Source organism: Populus nigra, chromosome 19, assembly GCF_951802175.1.
Source record: "Populus nigra chromosome 19, ddPopNigr1.1, whole genome shotgun sequence".
Classification (NCBI taxonomy): Eukaryota; Viridiplantae; Streptophyta; class Magnoliopsida; order Malpighiales; family Salicaceae; genus Populus; species Populus nigra.
Genome location: NC_084870.1, coordinates 3,629,801 through 3,650,659, shown reverse-complemented (window position 1 = coordinate 3,650,659; position 20,859 = coordinate 3,629,801). Strand labels below are relative to the sequence as shown.

Sequence of the window (20,859 nt, the reverse complement as noted above, 5' to 3'; positions counted from 1 at the left end):
ACTAAGCATTTTGCTTTGTTTTTTTTGTTTTTTTTTACCTTCTATGTTGTCCATCTCGGTCTTATAATCATGGTCACGAGTTTTAGTGGTTTGCATAAGTTGACTTTGATCTTTTTTAGATCTTTTTTAAAATTAATTCCCTTTCAATTTTATCCTTTAACATTTAATTTTTTAGAATTGATCTTTATGCTTTTTTCCCCACTTTTCTTTAACATTTTTTTTTATGATGTCAAATATCTTAATCTTAGTTACCATTTGATTAAATATTGATTTATTTAATTAGATAACTTCAAAAAAAAAAACAAATTAAAATAAATTATGAAGCTTAATTCCCAATCAGTTTAATGTTATAGGATAGACTAAAAAAAATCAATTAAAAAGAACACAAAAAACCACTTGAGTCAACCAACTAAATATGTGAACTAAGTCATGAGACAAGAATAACCTCATACAATACAAATTTAAATAAATTATAAAACTTAATTCTTAATCAACCTAATATTGAAAAATAAAATTGAAGAAAACTAAACTTAAAAAAAGAATAAAAAAATCGAGTCAATCGACCTAATTTTCGACCCAGGTCATAAGACTATGATAACACTCATAGAAAAGCAAATAAAAAATAAAATTATAAAACCTAATTCCTAACTGACCCAATGATAAATGATTAAATTGAAAACAAATAAAAAAGGGGTAAAAAATATCTTGAATCAACTAGGTTATCTTGTCAAATCTGGATCAAGAGATCGAGATAATTCTATAGAAAACAAATAAAAAAAAATATAAAATTTAATTCTCAATCAACATAATGTTGGATGATGACATTAAAAAAAATTCAATTAAAAAAAGGACAAGAAAAATACCCGAGTCAATATGGCTAACCTACAAAACTCATGAGGTGAATTATGAGACCATGATAACCCCACATAAAAGCATATCAAAAAATAATTATGAAATTCAATTTCCAATCAATTCAATATTGAAATATAAAGTTGTGAAAAAATATTAATTAAAAAATAATATGATCAATACAACTAACTCTCAAAACTTGCGATCTAAGTTAAAAGATAAAAAAACTTCATAAAAAACAAATCAAAACAGGGCGTGAAGTTCAATACCTAATAAACCAAGCTAATAAAAGACTAACCCTAGTATATTAAAAAGCCCAGAGCATACTTGTCAAGCCCAGCCCATACTAACCAAGCCCAGCCCATCCCAGCCACCTCATATTTCTAAACTCCAAACCTAGGGTTTTAGAGCGTCTATCTTTTGTCACTTTGCCCATTGACAAACAGTTCAGTTTTAGCCGAAAGACAACAAGGACCCTATTCTTGCTATCTACACACTTTATTCTCTACTTCCACTCCGGCGCAACAGTCCATGTTGTGTCAAAAAAATCCCTGGAAACAGTGAGAAAAGACACCACTTTTACTTTCCCCGCTCCACTGTATAAAAAACCTCAACAACACGCTCGCAGCAGCTGCTGTCGTCTTCTCCTCCTGTTTTCTTTTTCCTCACTCGCTTGCTTTCCTTTTCACCCCTCACTTTTTCAATAATCACAACCTTGCCACTGTAGATTTCTTCTTTCTTCTCTCTAATTAGGGATTTTAATCACTGTGATCGCGTGCGAGATAGAGAGTAGTAGTGTTATGGTGATGGCGGAAAATGAGAGTGGAGATGATCAAAAGAGTAGTAGTACGGTCGGACCGAAGTCGCCGTGGAAGTCTCCGGTGGTCGCTGATGCTCCGGTGATGGGCGCCGCCGAGTTTTGGCCTGCTCTTTCTGATGCTCAACAACAACAGCAACAACATCGGTCGAAGCTGACTGATTCTGCTTCTAAGACGCCGCCGCAGCCGCCATTGATGGTTGCTGGTGGTGGTGATAAGGCTGCGCCACCGGCAGCTTCACCTCGGGTATTATTAGTTTTTTTTTCCTGTTAAATAAATGAAGGAATTTAACGTGAAATCAATTTTTTTAGGGAAAGAAATAAAGTGTCAAAAGTAAGTTTATTAAAAATGTTTTTTTTTTTTGCTAGTAAAATGAAGTTATAGGTATGTGCTGAAATGCTTTTGAGCTTATTGTGGATTGAAAATAAAAATAAAAATAACGAAGCTTTTAAATTCATGTAAGATATTTGTGTTAATTTTACAGATTAATAGTGAAGATTTGGCTTTAAATTATTAAGGGAAGTTAAGCTTTGAGTAAAAAAAGCTTTAGGATAAGAGAATTTGATGATATGATAATAGTCAACGATAATGAAATTTGTAGGTTAAGAGAGAAGTGTGAACTTGACTACTACTAGTAGTTTGAACAAAGATAAAGAATGTTTTTTGTTTTGGTGTCAGGGATTCTAATGGGATATTTTTGTATAGGAGTGAGAGATTTGATCAATTAGTGGAAAGCCATGGCGGGTCATTGATTTTTAGTATTTTTATTTGGCGCCACTTCTGTCCAGAAATAAATCTATAGTATCATGCTTCAAAAGGAAGTGCATCTAACATTAGCAACAGAAATGTTGCAGGAAAACATTTTATATAAATGCATGCTATCTCTATATTTAAACAATACCAGAGTATTGAGCATGGGCTATTGATGATTACTTCACAAAATAGTATCCTCCATGCAGTCATTGTGGAGGTTTCTTTTTGGTGTATAGTAATATGATTTGGTGAAAAAGAGGGCTCTGATGTTTCATTTTGCATTTTTTACCACCATTTTCCAATTCATTTCTTTGTTAAAGATGAACATGTGTGTACTTACTGAAATAGGAAATGATTTGCTGGAATTTAAAAAAATTGACTAACCTATTTCTTGAGAGACACAAATACTGGAAACAAGCTTTTCCTTCACACCTGAAAGAAAAATGGAGAGCTACAAAAAGTTTGGTTCTGCAGAAATTGGATTAAAAAACCAGGCTTCCTGAGAAAACAATTCAGTAGCCCATTTCCGTTTCTTGGAAACTTTCTGAAAATCTGAAAAGTTTTGCAGGCATAAACACGATCTAAATCACGTGAAATTCTGTTTTATGTTTGATGTTGTGGCATAACTTATTGGAAAGTTATCACGATTCTTTTTTTTTTGGTTGTAAGATGCATTATGTCTGGTTATGACATAATTAATAGAGCTAGAGTTCCATAAACCTAATATATACGCAGATATCTTTATGATGCTGAAAGGCCCATTACAGGGTTTCTGATGGTCCTGTGAAAACCTGTTTTGCTTGCAAAAGCACACTTAGAAAGCTGGCTATTATTTGGGATCAAACATAGGAATGCAACAAGTTTTATGGTTATTACCAAAATGGAGTTTCAAAGATGAATTCTTTCCCTTCCTGCAGCTTGTTTGCCAAGTTTACTTTTTTCCACTCTTATTATACCAGCTGTTCTCTTTCTGATGGGCAAATTGTTTAGTGAACTTAATTGGAGTGTGGAACATCATTTTCCCTATTTATGGTTTGCCCAGGGATCAGCTGGGCAGCATAAGTCACATGGATCTGGATATTCAAATACATCAAATAAACATTCATCATCAAGACATCAAAAATCAGGATCTAAGCGCAATCCTAATGGGGCACATCCTTTCTCCGTGCCATTCCCTTACCAACAACCAGCCATGTCACCAGTTTTCCCAGCTATGGCACCTCCCCCACACATTGCTGTTTCTGGCTATCCTTATCAACCTGGCCCTCCACCTTTTCCCACAGTTGAAACTCATTTGATAAAGTCTGGATCAGAGACGGGACCCCCTATGCAACCTTTTGCTCCATCTATAAATGTCCAGCCTCCACCTAGAGGGGATCCCAATGCTTATGCTGTTAACTTTCCAAATCGAAGACCTAACATGCAAGACTCTGGTGCCCATTTGAATCCAGCATGGCATCATCAACGGGCATTTGGGTCCAGAGATAACATCCCGCTGCAACAGGTCATGGGACCAAGGCCATTGGTAAGGCCACCTTTTTTTGCCGCACCTCCAGGGTACATGGTCGGTCCAACATTCCCTGGTAATTATTTTATTTTGATGCCAAGTGCTTTTTCTCAATATATCAGTGCAAGTTGCTCTTTTTTCTTTTTTCACACTATGACATTCACCTACATTGATGTAATACATGCTTTTCTGCTCCTCATAGATTATGTAACCTGTTTCTTGTACAGCTCCTTTTTTTTCCTATGGTTTTTGAACTCCTTTTCTGTCAAATTAAGCTGTTCAATATGACCTCTACATGTTGTACAGGACCACCACCTATATGCTACGTTTCTGTTGCACCTCCAGGCTCTCTCAGGGGACCTCAACCTTCCTGTTTTGTTCCATATCCAATTAATTCAGGGGCTCCTGTGCTTCCCCAAGAGACACTAGCTTTGAGGGCTAGCATTGCAGGACAAATAGAGTATTATTTCAGGTAAGGAATGTTAAAAAGTTACTCCCTTCTGTATTATCTCTTTCCACACATAATGGGTTGAAAATTTCCACAATTGACCCCGAGGCTGAAAGTCACCATCATCCTTAAGATGCTGTTATCATGATTCTTCAGCATCATTAAATTTGACCGTTGTATACATTTATAAAGGAAAGGGGATCTACTTGCTAAGCCTAAATTGGACCATCAAAGATATGATTGTTCGTATGGTATTCATAAGTCCAACTTACCACAAATTACTTAAAGTATCGTGGCCTTTTTATGGCTAAATAATTGTTACCATTAGTGTTGGATGGCAGTGTTGTCTGTCAATCCGTACACTTATAAGCAGAGCAATAGTAACCAAGCCTTTTAATGAAAACCCCAAAATATGGCTTTGAAACTGTTTATAGTGAACTGACTACATAAGGTTGGTCAATGGCTCCATTATGTGGTGACTGTTTTACATCTTTATGACAGCGATGAAAATCTGCAGAATGACCATTATCTAATATCCTTAATGGATGATCAAGGATGGGTTCCAGTATCCACGATTGCTGAATTTAAAAGGGTATGTTTTTGAATGCTATTTGGTATTCATACATGTAGCGCTGTGTGTAATGACAATCTTATTCTATTTAAAGCTTTTTTAGGTGTCTGTTATTTCATTCAATATTGCATGTAAAGTTGTTATGCTATATTACTCAATATATATCCACTTCCTTTATATCCTGAGTTGAAGAATTTATTGGAGCAATGCATGTGATATTTTGTATCTCAGGTTAAGAAAATGACTGTGGACATATCATTTATCCTTGATGCGCTGCAGTGTTCTGGCTCTATAGAAGTGCAGGTCTGATTTCTCCTCACCAACTGACTTTTTGCTTCTTAATGTGGGTGCATCGTGCCTGGGATGGATCTGAAATTTTGTGGTCGGATTCTAGTCTATCAATCAATAATGTGACAATGGATCTCTTTGGATGGTCCAATGTTCTGACTTTATGATTAATCAATCTGACCTCCATGGCCTTCTAAAAGTTAATCACTGTTTTCCTGAGATCTGGTTTTAGCCAGTTAGAAATGTAGCTGAAATTTTTTCCTAGTTGTGTCAGTGTCAGCCAATTTTGTGATGGAATATTGGCAAATGTTCTTGCAAGCTGTTTATGTGAATGGGAACATGTTGTGGGGTATTTCTTTAAATATAGTTTAGCATTGAGTGGAGCCCACATTGATAACCTGGAACTTGGGAGCCTAAGGTGCTTGAGTCTGTTAGTAAATGAACAAGTTTCAAGTGCTTAATGTTATGGCCATCTATAATACGACATTGTAACTGGAATTGTTGGATAGATTGGCAACTTATGGTTCTTCTTTCACTCTTTATTTCTTTGTTCTAATGGTCTTCCCATTTTGTTGTTGGTATTGTATCAATAGGGTGACAAGGTTCGGAAACGAGATGATTGGTCAAAGTGGATTCCAGCTTCTTCTCAGCAGGCAGTGTCACTGAAGGCTCAGACTTCTGAGGCCCAAGCTGGAGAGAATGCTGAGGAAGATGACACAATCAGTGTCTCCAAAGGAGGCGCTGAATTTGCTTCGCACACTACAGTCAAGGCAGTAAACAAATTGTCAAATGGAGATGCTGGGAAAATGGAAGTTGATGGGAAGTCTATCCTGTTTAAAGCTGGAAAACCAGGATGTGATGGGAATTCAGAGCTTGGTGCTTGTCATAGCACTCCCCATTTGGACCGTGCACAAGGAACTGGGCCTCCGACATTCAATTATCATGGGACTGAAGGGATGGAAGATGCACAGAATCTTGCTGATCTTTCAAGTGATTTTGCCAGCACATTTATGCTTGATGAAGAGCTGGAGCTTGAGCAGAAAACACTCAAGAATGATGAATGTTCTCCAGTTAGAAGGTACTGCATGGTCTTATATTTGTTTGGTTCTCTCAATATTTGGTTTTATTTCACTAGTCTCTTGCTAAGTTTGATTTTATGTGTTGACTAGTTACTGATCTCTATACAAGATATTCTTTATGGCATTTAAAAGTCGTCAGGCAACTTTCACATGCATATATTTGATTTCAGACAACCTTGTGGATTTCAATTTGGACTCCAGAAAAAAATTTAGGTCATATTTACTTGTGCAAAAGTTTTCAGATTTCTCTTTTTTTTCCTAGAAAATAGAAAGCTGTGGATAACATGTTACTGTTTTCTTGGAAACAGTGTTCTATTTTTCCAATTTTCTTAGTAAACTGGAAACTGCTATGTGCTGTTTCACTAATTTTCCACTTCAGAAAACAAGGGCCATGTTTGGCTCACCAATTATTCAATCTCTCTTTCATTTTTTATTTTAGAAACAATCCAAATGCGGCCCTTGTTCTATATTGTAGAAAATTATTTGTTGGTAAACACGTTTTCTTGAGAGATGATTATAGAAAGATGAAAAACAGAGTTGTGAATTGAAAAATTGATTTCTAAAAGCAAAAACAGCTTTATCCTTGCAATTTCTGGTGCTGCTTACGTGACATGCAGTTGGGATCCATTAGTTTACTACTAGAAAGTTTCTTCATGAAGACATGATTGATGGGGTTCAACATGGTTTCTCCACCTGCTGTCTAGTCATTTAGCTAATTTGTCTGAAATGGTTTTGAAATTTAGTTACTAATAATTGAGAACGAGGACAAACATTTGTGAAGTTAATATAAGTTTTCAAAACCAGTTGCCAGTTTTGTAGAAGTAGGATAAGGGTCAGGGGATTGCTATGACACTCTTAAATTTGCTTATTTTTTTCAAAATGTTCAAAACAATTTATTTACAGAGTCGAAAACAGAGAAGAAGAAATAAGAGGGAAGAACTGAGATTGCTAAAGATGTGATGAGAAATTTGGTGAATGTGTTGATCAAGTCCAGCAGCTGATAGTTTAGGAATTTGGGGACTCGTATAGCTGGTTTCTGGGTCTTGATTGGCTAGATGAGTTAGAATATGGAAAGACAAGAGAACTAACCTTAATTACCAGCAGCAATTGACAGAAAGCAGATGCTTGTTTATGATATTATCAACAGAAAGTAGGAACTGTGGGGAAATTGTCTGCTTGGGATTGCAGTGGTAAGTAACTGGTTAAAAGCAGGAAAAGAGGTACTGGAATTACAACCACCTATAAGAAACTAGATAAATAAACCTAGCACACAATTCTACTCCTAGGAGTTCAGGACAACCTTGCCAGGAGTCTTAGGTATTGCACCTAAGAGAAGGATGCATCTCACATCCAATTAGTATCACATCTCATTCTCACAACAAAACACTAAGGCTAAGATATCATACTTAAAGCTCTCCTTTTAAAACAAAATATATGTTTCTCTAAGTGTCATGGGGCCACCTTTCATTTTGGGTGGTGCTGCACCCAGGACCTCCCACATTGTCTCCTCTGGGTCCCACCTCTGTGGCCCTCATGGTCTTACTTTCCCCACCTCTGTGGGAGAATGCCCGCCTCACTGCTTGATCCTTGGACATCTCATACCAGTAAGAGGTATAAAAACTAAAGACGAGTATCAATTGCGCTGTCAGAATAAGTTCTTAGACTGTCACGTGACCTATTGTCAGATGCCCAAATATCAATAAAGAGATTCTCCAGGCTGTCATATCACCTTGCATTATTTTGAAACATATATGTAGATGCTGTCTTGATGTTTGAAGAAACCTCATTTATTATACCAGAATGATTATGTTCAGTTAATCAAACTCTCGTTCTCATAGTTTGCACAGACCTTATTTATGGATGTAAGCGAAAACAACATTTGGTAGTTTCAATTGCTGGGATAAAAGGATACTTTTATTAAGGAGAGATAGAATAGCGAAGTAAAGGGTTTTTTTTTTCATTAAACATCTGTCGATACATTGAACAAGGCACTTTATGTGGGCAACAAGAAATCCTAGGTAGGAAATAAAATCCCTCATTATAATAAAATTCTGATACAGTTGTTATTCCTTATTCAGTATAACATCACATTATTTGAAACTGTACTTTTCTGCTGTCCAGGATTGATGATGAAGAGGATGAGATGGTGGTCCATGACCAGGATGTTCAAAGACTTGTAATTGTCACCCAGGTATAGCTGTTTGCTGGCAAGTTTCTATTATTATTGTTATTATTCCTTTGAAATTCTAGCTTTGATTCTTATGTAAGTATAATTCTTCATCCTTGGCAATCTCCTTGCCATTTTTTTATTACAATGTTCGTATCTGCATAGACCATAGCAACATGTGGACATATTTGTGTAGATATATGAATGCGATAACATGAGGATTTGGGCTTTTTGTTGCTACATGTTGCATTTTAGAGATTTCATTTTGAATAGTGTTTTCTCTTTTGAAGGAAGCTCATTGTTGCCTCAGCATTTTATATGCCATGCATATGCCTTTTTGTTTTGCTAATTATGGAGCATAAGGTTACATTTTGGATTCTTACAAGTTGTTTGTAAGCTGCTTCTCAACTCCTTGTGAGCTACTGATACCTTTCTCACCTCATGTAGCTTTTAACATTTACCATAGAGATGAGCATTATTTGGGTTAAACTGAATTACTGAACTAAAATGACGGTTTGCATTGGTCAATTTAGGTATATTTTATTGATAGTTTTTAATTTTCTCTGCTCTCAGTTGTCAGATAGTTGCATGATGGTTTTTTCTATAGTTTGGCCCTTTACATGGATGTGCTTGTGTTAGTGCATGTATATATTATGGAGGCATATATAAGCATGAGTTGGACCATTAATTTGGTAGCATTTTTATGATTTGTGGGCCTTTGCTGCGCAGAATAGTAGAGTGGAAGAAGGATCTACCAAATCTGGTGGTAAAGAATCAAAATCTATTTCATCCGAGCTTGCTTCTGCAATAAACGATGGGCTATACTTCTATGAGCAGGTTGATGCTTTTGTTATACTCATTTTCATAATTAGTTAAGTTGCATTACTTCACTTTCATTTTCTTTAGAGATCCCCAATGCTTGTCTAAAAAATCATAAAAAATGTGACTCTTACTGGCAGGAGCTCAAAACTAAGCGATCTAATCGTAGAAAGAATGCTTCTACCTACGAGAACAGAGATGGATATTTAAGACTGACAAACAGTGCTTCACTAATATCAAAGTCAAAGGCTGGTGAAAATTCTGCTGCAAGCTGTGGCCATGAAGAGTCTGGAAGCTCCAACAACACAAGGAAACAAAATAAAGTTCCCAAGCAGCAGTCATACCATAAGCAACGGTTCTTCTCCAGCAACTCTAGGAATCATGGCACTGGTCGCAATAATTTTGGAATCATATCAGAAAGTCCACCAAGCAATTCAGTTGGATTTTTCTTTAGTTCTACACCTCCTGAAAATCACGGGTCAGTTCACAGTGACTATGGTCCTTGCCTGAGACTCTTATTTCTTCTGTCCTGTTTTTTCTGTTCTTTTTGTTTAATATATGCAGCAACTATTCTATTCCCCCCCCCCCCCCGGGCTCCTTTTTTTTTTCCCCTTCCATTTAGGTTCTGAGAATTATACAGCATTGATTACTAGTTTTATGAGATGGGATGTTACTTTAAATTTTCTAAGCAAACATCTGAGCCATCTGACTAGTTATTTTGCATCGGAATCCTAATTTCACAGGCTCAGATCTTCAAAGCTGAGTGTTTCACCCCACAGCATACTCCTGGGCAGCAGTCCACCAGTAGGTTCCATGCCAAAGTCATTCCCACCGTTTCAGCATCCGAGCCATCAACTCTTAGAAGAAAATGGCTTTAAACAGCAGAAGTACGTGTCTGTGATTTTTGGGAGGGGGGATTTGTGGATTCATAGGGACAGGTAGCTGACCTGTTTCTCTTCCCTTTTAGGTACTTGAAGTATCGTAAGCGGTGCTTAAATGATAGAAAGAAGATGGGAATAGGCTGCAGTGAGGTGTGTTTCTTAAATTCTCCGATACTTGTTTATTAACTGAAGGAGAAAGGTTTTCTTAGATTAGTTTGAGATTTATGTGATGTGATGGGATTTTTCCCATCTTTCATTTTCTAAATCCCATCTCTTCTTAGTCCACTAGCTGATTTTTGTTTTCTATTATGTAAGTGCTCATACTTCCACGAGGAACATATGGTCTTCTCTAGGCACTAGATTGCATGGTGTCAATATATTTGGTTAATGTTAATTCTTATATTAAAGGTTATGGTTCTTTGCGCAAGCTAATGGGTTTTTTTAATCACTAATATGGGCATCTTGTCATGCTGTGAAGTCCAATTTTCCTGTTTGGATTACTTGTCGTGTTTCCTTTTTTTTGAATGTTGGCACATCATCTTAACAGTATGTAATTTGATTATTTGATACCAACGTGATTTTTCTTTCTATCATTTTCCATGCAGGAAATGAATACACTGTATAGGTTTTGGTCGTACTTCCTTAGAAACATTTTTGTCCCTTCTATGTATAACGAGTTCCAAAAATTTGCGCTGGAAGATGCATCTGCTAATTACTATTATGGGATGGAGTGCCTTTTCAGGTTCTATAGGTATTGTTGGTAAATTTTACTTTGATATTTTTATACACTGGAGCTTTCATCTGAGATGTATTACTCTTTACGTCAATTACCATTCTTTGAAGTTATCTTTTCCCTACTTTAGGGAAAGAAATAGGTACTAATTATGCATGTTCTGGCATGGATGCTGTTATTCAATCGCTTGCTTTTCTCTATTGTGTTTCCCATTTTCAGTTATGGTTTGGAGAAGGAGTTCAGAGATGACTTGTACAAGGACTTTGAAGAACTCACCCTTGACTTCTGTCGTAAAGGCAACATTTATGGCCTTGAAAAATACTGGTAATACTATATGATTTTTTTTACTGAGTAACATGTGTTTTAGGTTGCCTACTTCACAAGGCATGCATTTACTTCACAAGACATGCATATCATGCTATTTTTCGTGGAATCTCACAAAAACACTGGTTGATATTGAGCCTATACCATTGGTAGAGTATGCTAACATAGGAAAGCAAAGCTACAGAACAAAATTTGTCATGATACATTTAAGCAAATCTCATCTGAAAATTACTTTGATTTAATGCTTTATCAACAGGTTTAAATGACAATAATTTTACTTGCATGATCACCCATTAATGGGAAAATTGCCTAAAATACAAGCTTGTTGCGATGGTAAAGTTAAGGGCATAGCTGTAACAAAGCTTGATGTTTGACCCAATAGAACAACAACAACCACAATTTACACCCGAGTTGAGGATTTGGAGATGCACATGGACTGGGCTACTTCATAAGAAATTGAAACATCTATAGGATAAAAGAATACAAGGCAACAAGAATTGATATTTTACTTGTCGTGTTCTATCTATTTATTTCTACCAAGTAGCAGAATGTATAGCCTTACTATTCTTATCCCTTCCTAATCTTGTGGAAGGAAAAATGGTATTACAGAGTAACTGCAGGTGCATTGCATTCTCTTACACGTGTTAGATGCTTGTGCTTCCATTGATATTTTTCTGCTGCAAGTATTTGCTTCAATAGACTTGCTTTTCTGCAACCAGGGCCTTCCACCATTATTGCCGTCTAGGTGACAAAGAACCAAAGAAACATCCAGAATTGGAGAGGTTACTGAGAGATGAATATCGGACCTTGGAGGACTTCCGTGCAAAAGAGAAGTCCATGAAGAAGGACAGTCATTAGCTTGCTGTAATGACTATTTCCGGGTAACATCCTCTCAATTTTGATAATCACCCAAGAAGAAGAGAAAGGGAGTTGAAGTGAGCAGCACGTGTTTGGTTTGGATGCAGGGAAAATATGGTTTTTGTATAGTATATTGGGGGAATCGTTCGCACCTCTTAGGGCTGCTGGCTACCGAGATTTTGTTTTTATTCCTTTTTTGAGGTTCTGGAGCTCCCGGGAACAGCATCCTTTCTGGTTTTGTCTGCAAGTTTAGAGAGGTGCTTGTGCTTTTTTTCTCTATTGCTTCGTCCTATTCCCCCAATGCTGTTACCTGTACATAAAGGAAAACTAAAAAAAAAAGAAAAAGAAAAAAAGCAGCTGTAGCGAGCGACCCTTGTGAAAATTGAAGAATAAGATATTGGAAATATTTATTTCTTGCTGATAAGTGATCATTAGAATTTTTTTTTGTTTTTTAACTTTCTTTTGTACTCTGATGGTGGTTTCGAAAGAGTTATGTTATGTCCTTGGTTTTAAAAAACGGAACCAGCACTACCCACTTCTGTTTTTCACTGCTACAATTATCGGGTTAAAACCCAACCAAGAAGTTGACCTGGGGTGCGGCCTGCATCCAGGGTTGATTTGCCGTTTTAAACAATGATTTTGCATTCAAGGTTGATTTGCCAGGCTAGCTCGGGTTTTAAACAATTATTTTGCATTCAAGGTTGATTTGCCAGGCTAGCTTGGGTTTTAAACAATGATTTTTCACATGTTGGCTGCTATCAACGAAACCATGGGAAGATATTGGGAAGCAAAGATTGGAGGAGGATGCTCCTTTGCATAGAAAAGGCAAGAAGGATAGAAATGAAGGTGGAGAAGGGATGGATAACCCAACAAAATACGTAGTTAACGAGGATTAAACACGGGCACCTCAAACCTCTAGTTCAAAAAATCTCTTCTCGGCATGCTATACATTCCATTTACATAAATTTAGTATACTACTATAGTTAAGGAGGACGATTTTATTTCATTAGAGTGTTCCTAAATCTCAGACATTCATCTAAATTGTATATTTGAATCAATATCGTATTTCACTCATTTCTTATGTTTTTATACAACCGAAGACCATCTAAAAGAAAAAAAAAGAAAAGAGAAAGGACATCCAACCATTCTATGTGACTGGTTTTACAGCTCACACTTGACAACATCTATAAGAAAACAACACAAAAATGAGATTTTATAATATACATAAACAAATCCGATATGAAAATTAACTTGATTCAATGCAAACATTCCGATTAAAATTCAGGGAACTAAAGAAAAGCCCCACGATCACAACTTAAATAAGAATAACAACTTAAATAATAATAACTCCATTGCAACTAAATTTTAAAGATATTAGTTAACTAGAACCTATTAGTGCTTTGTATCCATGGGATGGGAGGCACTAAATTGGTCATGATATCCCTTTGATGGTTACACTGGTGGATTTTGACCCGTGAGATTCTTAACACCTTCTACTATTTTCTTTGCTGCTTCCTTAGGTTCATTAACGATGCATCGGCACACCCGGAAAAGAAGTGTGGAAACTAGGATTATAGCAACTGTGATTAAGATACCAAACATTATGTCCATCTTTGCTGTTCAGTCTTCAAGCTGGAGGTTCTGCTTGCAAAAGTATTAAAAATAGAAAAAAAGAGCTTGTTAGCTAAATAGGTTATAGAAAAAGAGAAAACACTTGATAAAAAAAATCTGTATTTTTTTCATGAATAAAGATTTAAGAGTTAAAAGAAGAAGAACCACAAGCTAGAAGAGCTGAGCCAAAATATTGGTAACCAAAAGAACAGACAAAATCTACCTTTAACAATGCTGTAGATGATTCAAACTTTATCAATAATGTAAAATGTTTTCAAGAAAGTCTAACCCTCAAAGCTATATTTATACATAACCACGATTCATAGACCGATATTATCTGGAAACCAGGATTATAGCAATTGAAATTAAAATACTAAACATCATGTCAATTTTTGTTGTTCAGTCTTCAAGCTGGAGGTTCTGCTTGCGAAGTATCAAAAAAAAAAAAAAAGAGCTTATTAGCTAAATAGGTGGTAGAAAAAGAGAAAACACTTAACAAAAGAAAAACTGTGTTTCTTTCATGAATACAAATTTAAGAGTTAAAAGAAGAACCACAAGCTAGAAGAGCCGAGTTAAAATATTGGCAGCCAAAACAACAGATAAAATCTACTTTTAACAATGTTGTAGATGATTCATATTTTATTAATAATATAAAATATTTTTAAGAAAATCTAACCTTCAAAGCTATATTTATATTTAATCATGGTTCATAGACAGCTACTATATGAGAAATAAATTAATGAATAATAAATGTATATATATATAAAATTTTACTAGAAGAAAAATTTACAACGTAGTATAAGAGATTTTACTTTTAAAAAGAATAAAACAGAAAATTGGACATTTTTACACAGGAAAATGATTTTAGCTTTATATTTTCCTTTATATTATTTTTTTTCCTTATATAAAAAAAACTAATGGATCCTACTCTTCACCTTTTCCAATTAATTATATCACCGACATCATTTTGACTATAAAATTCTCTCCTTTCAGAACATGAAGCAATTTCTTCAACTCTAGAAGCTGTAATGCTATATTGAAGCTGTAATGGTAAAGATCATAAAGAAAGTTATGAGTTTTTTCAAAAGAAGAAAAAATCACTTTTCATGTATAAAAAGGAAAACATTTGAATACTTAATGCATTATATATATATATATTAAGTAAAATATAGACACTACTAGAAAATTGAAAAAAAAAAACAAAATTACTGATGTAACGTTAATAGGTGATTTGAAAAGAATTAAAACCTAACAATTCTTTCTTCCCCTTTCATTTCTTTATTTTCTTCTTCTTCAATTCAGTTAAAATCCTAACCCATTTTCTTCAAATTTCTGACAGCATGGTAAGTACTTAAAAATATATTTTAATAAAATTTTATAACATTATATTACACGTAAATCAACATTAAATTCAGTAACTTAATGTATTTTAATAAAGCTCAGACTTCCGAGGGCCAAGCTGGAGAGAATGCCGAGGAAGATGACACAATCAGTGTTTCCAAAGGAAGCGCTGGATTTGCTTCGCACGCTGGATTTGCTTCGCACACTGCTGTCAAGGCAGTAAACAAATTGTCAAATGGAGATGCTGGGAAAATGGAAGTTGATGGGAAGTCTATCCTGTTTAAAGCTGGAAAACCAGGATGTGATGGGAATTCAGAGCTTGGTGCTTGTCATAGCACTCCCCATTTGGACCGTGCACAAGGAACTGGGCCTCCGACATTCAATTATCATGGGACTGAAGGGATGGAAGATGCACAGAATCTTGCTGATCTTTCAAGTGATTTTGCCAATACATTTATGCTTGATGAAGAGCAGGAGCTTGAGCAGAAAACACTCAAGAATGATGAATGTTCTCCAGTTAGAAGGTACTGCATGGTCTTATATTTGTTTGGTTCTCTCAATATTTGGTTTTATTTCACTAGTCTCTCGCTAAGTTTTATTTTATGTGTTGACTAGTTACTGATCTCTATACAAGATATTCTTTATGACATTTAAAAGTCGTCAGGCTACTTTCACATGCATATAGTTGATTTCAGACAACCTTGAGGATTTCAATTCGGACTCCAGAAAAAAATTTAGGTCATGTTTACTTGTGCAAAAGTTATCAGATTTCTCTTTTTTTTTCCTAGAAAATAGAAAGCTGTGGATAACATGTTACTGTTTTCTTGGAAACAGTGTTCTATTTTTCCAATTTTTTTATTTTAGAAACAATCCAAATGCGGCCCTTGATCTATATTCTAGAAAATTATTTGATAGTAAACACGTTTTCTTGAGAGATGATAATAGAAAGATGAAAAACAGAGTTGTGAATTGAAAAATTGATTTCTAAAAGCAAACACAGCTTTATCCTTGCAATTTCTGGTGCTGCTCACGTGACATGCAGTTGGGATCCATTAGTTTACTCCTAGAAAGTTTCTTCATGCAGACATGATTGATGGGGTTTAACATGGTTTCTCCACCTGCTGTCTAGTCATTTAGCTAATTTGTCTGAAATGGTTTTGAAATCTAGTTACTAATAATTGAGAACGATGACAGCCATTTGTGAAGTTAATATAAGTTTTCAAAACCAGTTGCCAGTTTTGTAGAAGTAGGATAAGGGTCTGGGGCTTGCTATGATACTCTTAAATTTACTTATTTTTTTCACGATGTTCAAAACAATTTATTTACAGAGTCGAAAACAGAGAAGAAGAAATAAGAGGGAAGAACTGAGATTGCTAAAGATGTGATGAGAAATTTGGTGAATGTGTTGATCAAGTCCAGCAACTGATATTAACAACAGAAAGTAGGAACTGTGAGGAAATTGTCTGCTTGGGATTGCAGTGGTAAGTAACTGCTTGGGCTTCCTGCTTAATACTTGTTACTGGGTATGCCTTCTCATCTGGCATATTGTCACATACACCCATATATATATAATGCATATATATATATATATATATATATATATGCATTATTTGATATTAAACTTATCTGTCAGTAGGATAGAAAAGAAAGCTAACTGAATGAGATTTTGTAATAAACATAAACAAATCTGATATGAAAATTAACTTGATTTAATGCAAAAATTTGATGAAAATTTAGAGAACAAAAAAAAAATCCCACGGTGAGAACTTAAATAATAATGACTCCATTACAACTAAATTTTGAAGATATTAATTAACCAGAACCTATTAGTGCTTTGTATCCACGAGATGAGAGGCAATAAGCTAGTTATGATATCCCTTCGATGGTTACACTGGTGGGTCTTGACCCGTGAGATCCTTAATACCTTCTGCTATTTTCTTTGCTGCTTCCTTAGGTTCATTAACGATGCATCGGCACACCCAGAAAAGAAGTGTGGAAACCAGGACTATAGCAACTGTGATTAAGATACCAAACATAATGTCCATTTTTGCTGTTCAGTCTTCAAGTTGGAGGTTCTACTTGCACAAGTATCAAAAACAGAAAAAAAAAGCTTGTTAGCTAAATAGATCGTAGAAAAAGAGAAAACACTTGATAAAAAAAAACTGTCTTTTTTTCATAAATAAAGATTTAAGAATTAAAAAAAGAAGAACCATAAGCTAGAAGATCTGAGCTATACCTTTAACAATGTTGTAGAAGATTCAAACTTTATCAATAATGTAAAATGTTTTCAAGCGAGTCTAACCCTCAAAGCTATATTTATACTTAACTACGGTTCATAGACAGATACTATATGAAAAATAAATTAATGAATAATAAATGCATATATATAGAAAATTTTAATACAGGAAAGATTTACAAAGTAATATAAGAGATTTTGCTTTTAATAAGAATATAACATGAAATTGCATCTTTTTATATAGAAAAGTTATTTTAGCTTTATATTTTTTTTTAATACAGGAAAGGTTATTTTTTTTCCTTATATTAAAAAAACTACAGAACAAAATTTGTCACGATGCATTTAAGCAAATCTCATCTGAAAATAACTTTGATATGCTGTATCAACAGGTTTAAATGACAATCATTGTACTTGCATGATCACCCATTAATGGGAAAATTGCCTAAAATACAAGCTTGTTGCGATGGTAAAGTTAGCAGCACGTGTTTGGTTTGGATGCAGGGAAAATATGGTTTTTGTATAGTATATTGGGGGAATCGTTCGCACCTCTTAGGGCTGCTGACTACCGAGATTTTGTTTTTATTCCTTTTTTGAGCTCCCGGGAACAGCATCCTTTCTGGTTTTGTCTGCAAGTTTAGGGAGGTGCTTGTGCTTTTTTTCTCTATTGCTTCGTCCTATTCCCCCATTGCTGTTACCTGTACATAAAGGAAAACTAAAAAAAAAGAAAAAGAAAAAAAGCAGCTGTAGCGAGCGACCCTTGTGAAAATTGAAGAATAAGATATTGGAAATATTTATTTCTTGCTGATAAGTGATCATTATAATTATTTTTTTTACTTTCTTTTGTACTATGATGATGGTTTCGAATGAGTTTGTTATACCCTTACTTTTAAAAAAGGGAACCCATTTCTGTTTTTTACTGCTACAATTATAGGTTTAAAACCAACTAATGAGTTGACCTAGGGTGAGGCCTGGGTGCAGGGTTGATTTGCCAGGCTAACTCGGGTTTAATTTAAACTCGGGTTTAATTTAAACAATGATTTTCACATGTGTGCTGCTATAGATAACAAAAATGCTGCTATTTTTGCAACTTGCAATATGAAGAAACCATAGGAAGATGATGGGAAGCAAAGATAGAAGGAGGATGTTCCCATAATAGAAAAGGCAAGAAGGATAGAAATAAAGGTGGAGGAGGGATGTATAAACCAACAAAATACATGGTTAACGAGGATTAAACACAAACACCTGAAACCTCGGCCAAAACATCTCTGCTTAGCATGATATGCATTCCATTTACCTAATTTAGTATATTACTATAGTTAAGGAGGACGATTTTATTTCATTAAAGTGCTTCAAAATGTCGGACGTAATAAGTTTGATAATAAGAATTCAAGACTTGTAAGAAAACCCAGATTGTATATTTGAATGAACAACATATTTCACTCATTTCTTATGTTTTTATACAACCTAAGACCACCTAAAAGAAAAAAAAAAGAGAGAAAGGACATCCAACCATTCTATGTGACTGGTTTACAGTTCACACTTGACAACATCTATAAGAAAACAACACATGCAAGAGACTAAAAACAGGACATTCATTCTTAGCCAACACACACATCTCCATAGGCTAAAACACGCCTGCAACAATAAGGAGCAGACCATATTGGTAGAGCAGAATTAAAAGCAATACCCGTGAACCACCAGGACAACCCAAAATCATAAGGAAATTCCCATAATGCAACACCCACATCAATGGAAGAAACATCAAGGCAAGAGGCAAGCAAGCAAGGCAAGCAGGTAACCAATAAGAAAGAGAAGCAAGACATCCGTAATTTATCAGGGAGAAGAACAACCTGCTAAAAGAATTTAACACATACTTTGTAATCACAGTCAACAAACAAATAAATCAACCCAAAAAAAGGCCAAGACAACAAATTGTTTTAGTATCACACATTCATGTTTTTATATATTTGATGATAACAATAAATAGAAAAATGAACTAATAATATATCTGGTTGAGAATAAAATTTAAACAAGTTTTATACAAATAACACACATTAACAAGTATGATGAATTTTAAGAAGAAATCAATCAAGAAGTTCAAGAAGAAAGCAAAATGAAGACTTAGAATAAGTGTTCATTTTTAATGCTTAAACGTATATCTTTATATCTTACTTGATAGTACAATTAAAATGAATTCACATATTTCACTTTGCATGCATTGAAGGATTGATGATAAAATCTAAGATAGATGGTTCTAAGAATTCATCTAGGTTGAACTGTTAAAATTTAGAATTTTGCATGAATCGGTCGATCGCTTATTTATTAGTGATGAATACATAGGTATTCTGCAAGAGCTGGTCAACTGGTTAGCTTGACCATTCTGAACTAGTTGACCGTTTAAGCTGCCACATGAACAATAATAGTTATAAACAACTAGTTTTTCTTGAAAACACATATATAGCTTGTCTTATTGTATAATTAGTAATAGAATCCAAACATATATCATACACAAGCTATTCTAATAGTAAAATAACAATAAAATTATCAATATTTGATCATACTCTAATTTTTGCTATTAAACCTTTATATTCTAGCAAAAGAGTATTCAATCTCATTTTCACTACACTTAAACACCTTCAAATCATATAAATACTATCCAGTAAGTTGTAGAGATATTATAACTTTAATTATACTACCCATTATAGTAAGAGAGTTTGTTGTGAAAAAAAAATCATTTTTATAAACCTTTGAGAGTTAAGTAAAAACTTTTGGTATTGGTAAAGAAATTTCACCAAAGAAAAAATCTTGAAGAGCACATATCTTTAAGTGAAAATCTTGAAAGAGGGATTTCTTTAAGTGGTGTAAAAAGCTTGGTGAGATTCATCAAGTGGTTATTGTACTCTTTAACTTGGAATAGTGAAGGAATACAATACTTTAGTACAGTTTGATATTTGAGGTGTGGATGTAGGCTTGTCGATCCATGTTAAAAACAAGTTTGCAAATTCTCTCCTTCTCTCTTTACTTTAAATACTTTAATTATATTGATGGTTATTGTGTTTACTTGAAGTAATTTGCATTAATTATCAAATATAGTGATACACCTAATTCACCTCCTCTTAGATGTTAAGTTGCCTTAATCTTATAACAACACAAATAAATCAACATATAGATAAACAATTCTGAACCCAAGAAAAAAAATAAACCAAGACAACTATGTAAAGTCCCTTTAAAACAAAATAGGGCACATCAGAGTAGATTGTCAACTTTTTTAAAAACAATAAGAAGATATGTCATCACAAGAAGGCAATGAAAGCTACCTGGAGTGATGATTCGAATTTAAGCTCAAACGATGAAGAAGAACATATGGCAAACATATGCTTTATGACTATCGAAAGCGAAAATGAGAAATCAAGAAAGTATGGGGAATAGTTTTTGAATAGTGCTTGCTTAATACATATGGCTGAAGATGACTCATTATTCTCAAGAATTACCTAAATAAATGGAGGAAAGGTCACATATGGAGACAAATCAAAAGGAAAAATAATTGGAGTTGGAAATATTTGAGGTAAATCTTCT

General features: G+C 34.6%; 1 protein-coding gene across 1 annotated transcript; it reads left to right on the top strand.

The window, feature by feature from the left end:
• Positions 1-1,309: 1,309 nt before the first annotated feature.
• LOC133680055 (la-related protein 1A-like) lies at positions 1,310-12,550 on the top strand. The gene is made up of 14 exons (XM_062102854.1): positions 1,310-1,913; positions 3,463-4,003; positions 4,234-4,399; positions 4,877-4,967; positions 5,178-5,249; positions 5,828-6,312; positions 8,435-8,504; positions 9,210-9,317; positions 9,440-9,777; positions 10,043-10,186; positions 10,267-10,330; positions 10,786-10,931; positions 11,133-11,237; positions 11,957-12,550. The coding sequence occupies exons 1-14, from the start codon at positions 1,650-1,652 to the stop codon at positions 12,093-12,095; spliced, it is 2,733 nt and encodes a 910-aa protein (XP_061958838.1). The 5' UTR covers positions 1,310-1,649; the 3' UTR covers positions 12,096-12,550.
• The last annotated feature ends 8,309 nt before the right edge of the window (positions 12,551-20,859 follow it).

Excerpts from the sequence above, each read along its gene's own strand:
- LOC133680055 (XM_062102854.1), top strand. The coding sequence starts at position 1,650 with ATGGTGATGGCGGAAAATGAGAGTGGAGATGATCAAAAGAGTAGTAGT. Across the intron at positions 4,968-5,177 it reads CGATTGCTGAATTTAAAAGG|GTTAAGAAAATGACTGTGGA; the intron begins GTATGTTTTTGA and ends TTTGTATCTCAG. Across the intron at positions 5,250-5,827 it reads CTGGCTCTATAGAAGTGCAG|GGTGACAAGGTTCGGAAACG; the intron begins GTCTGATTTCTC and ends TTGTATCAATAG.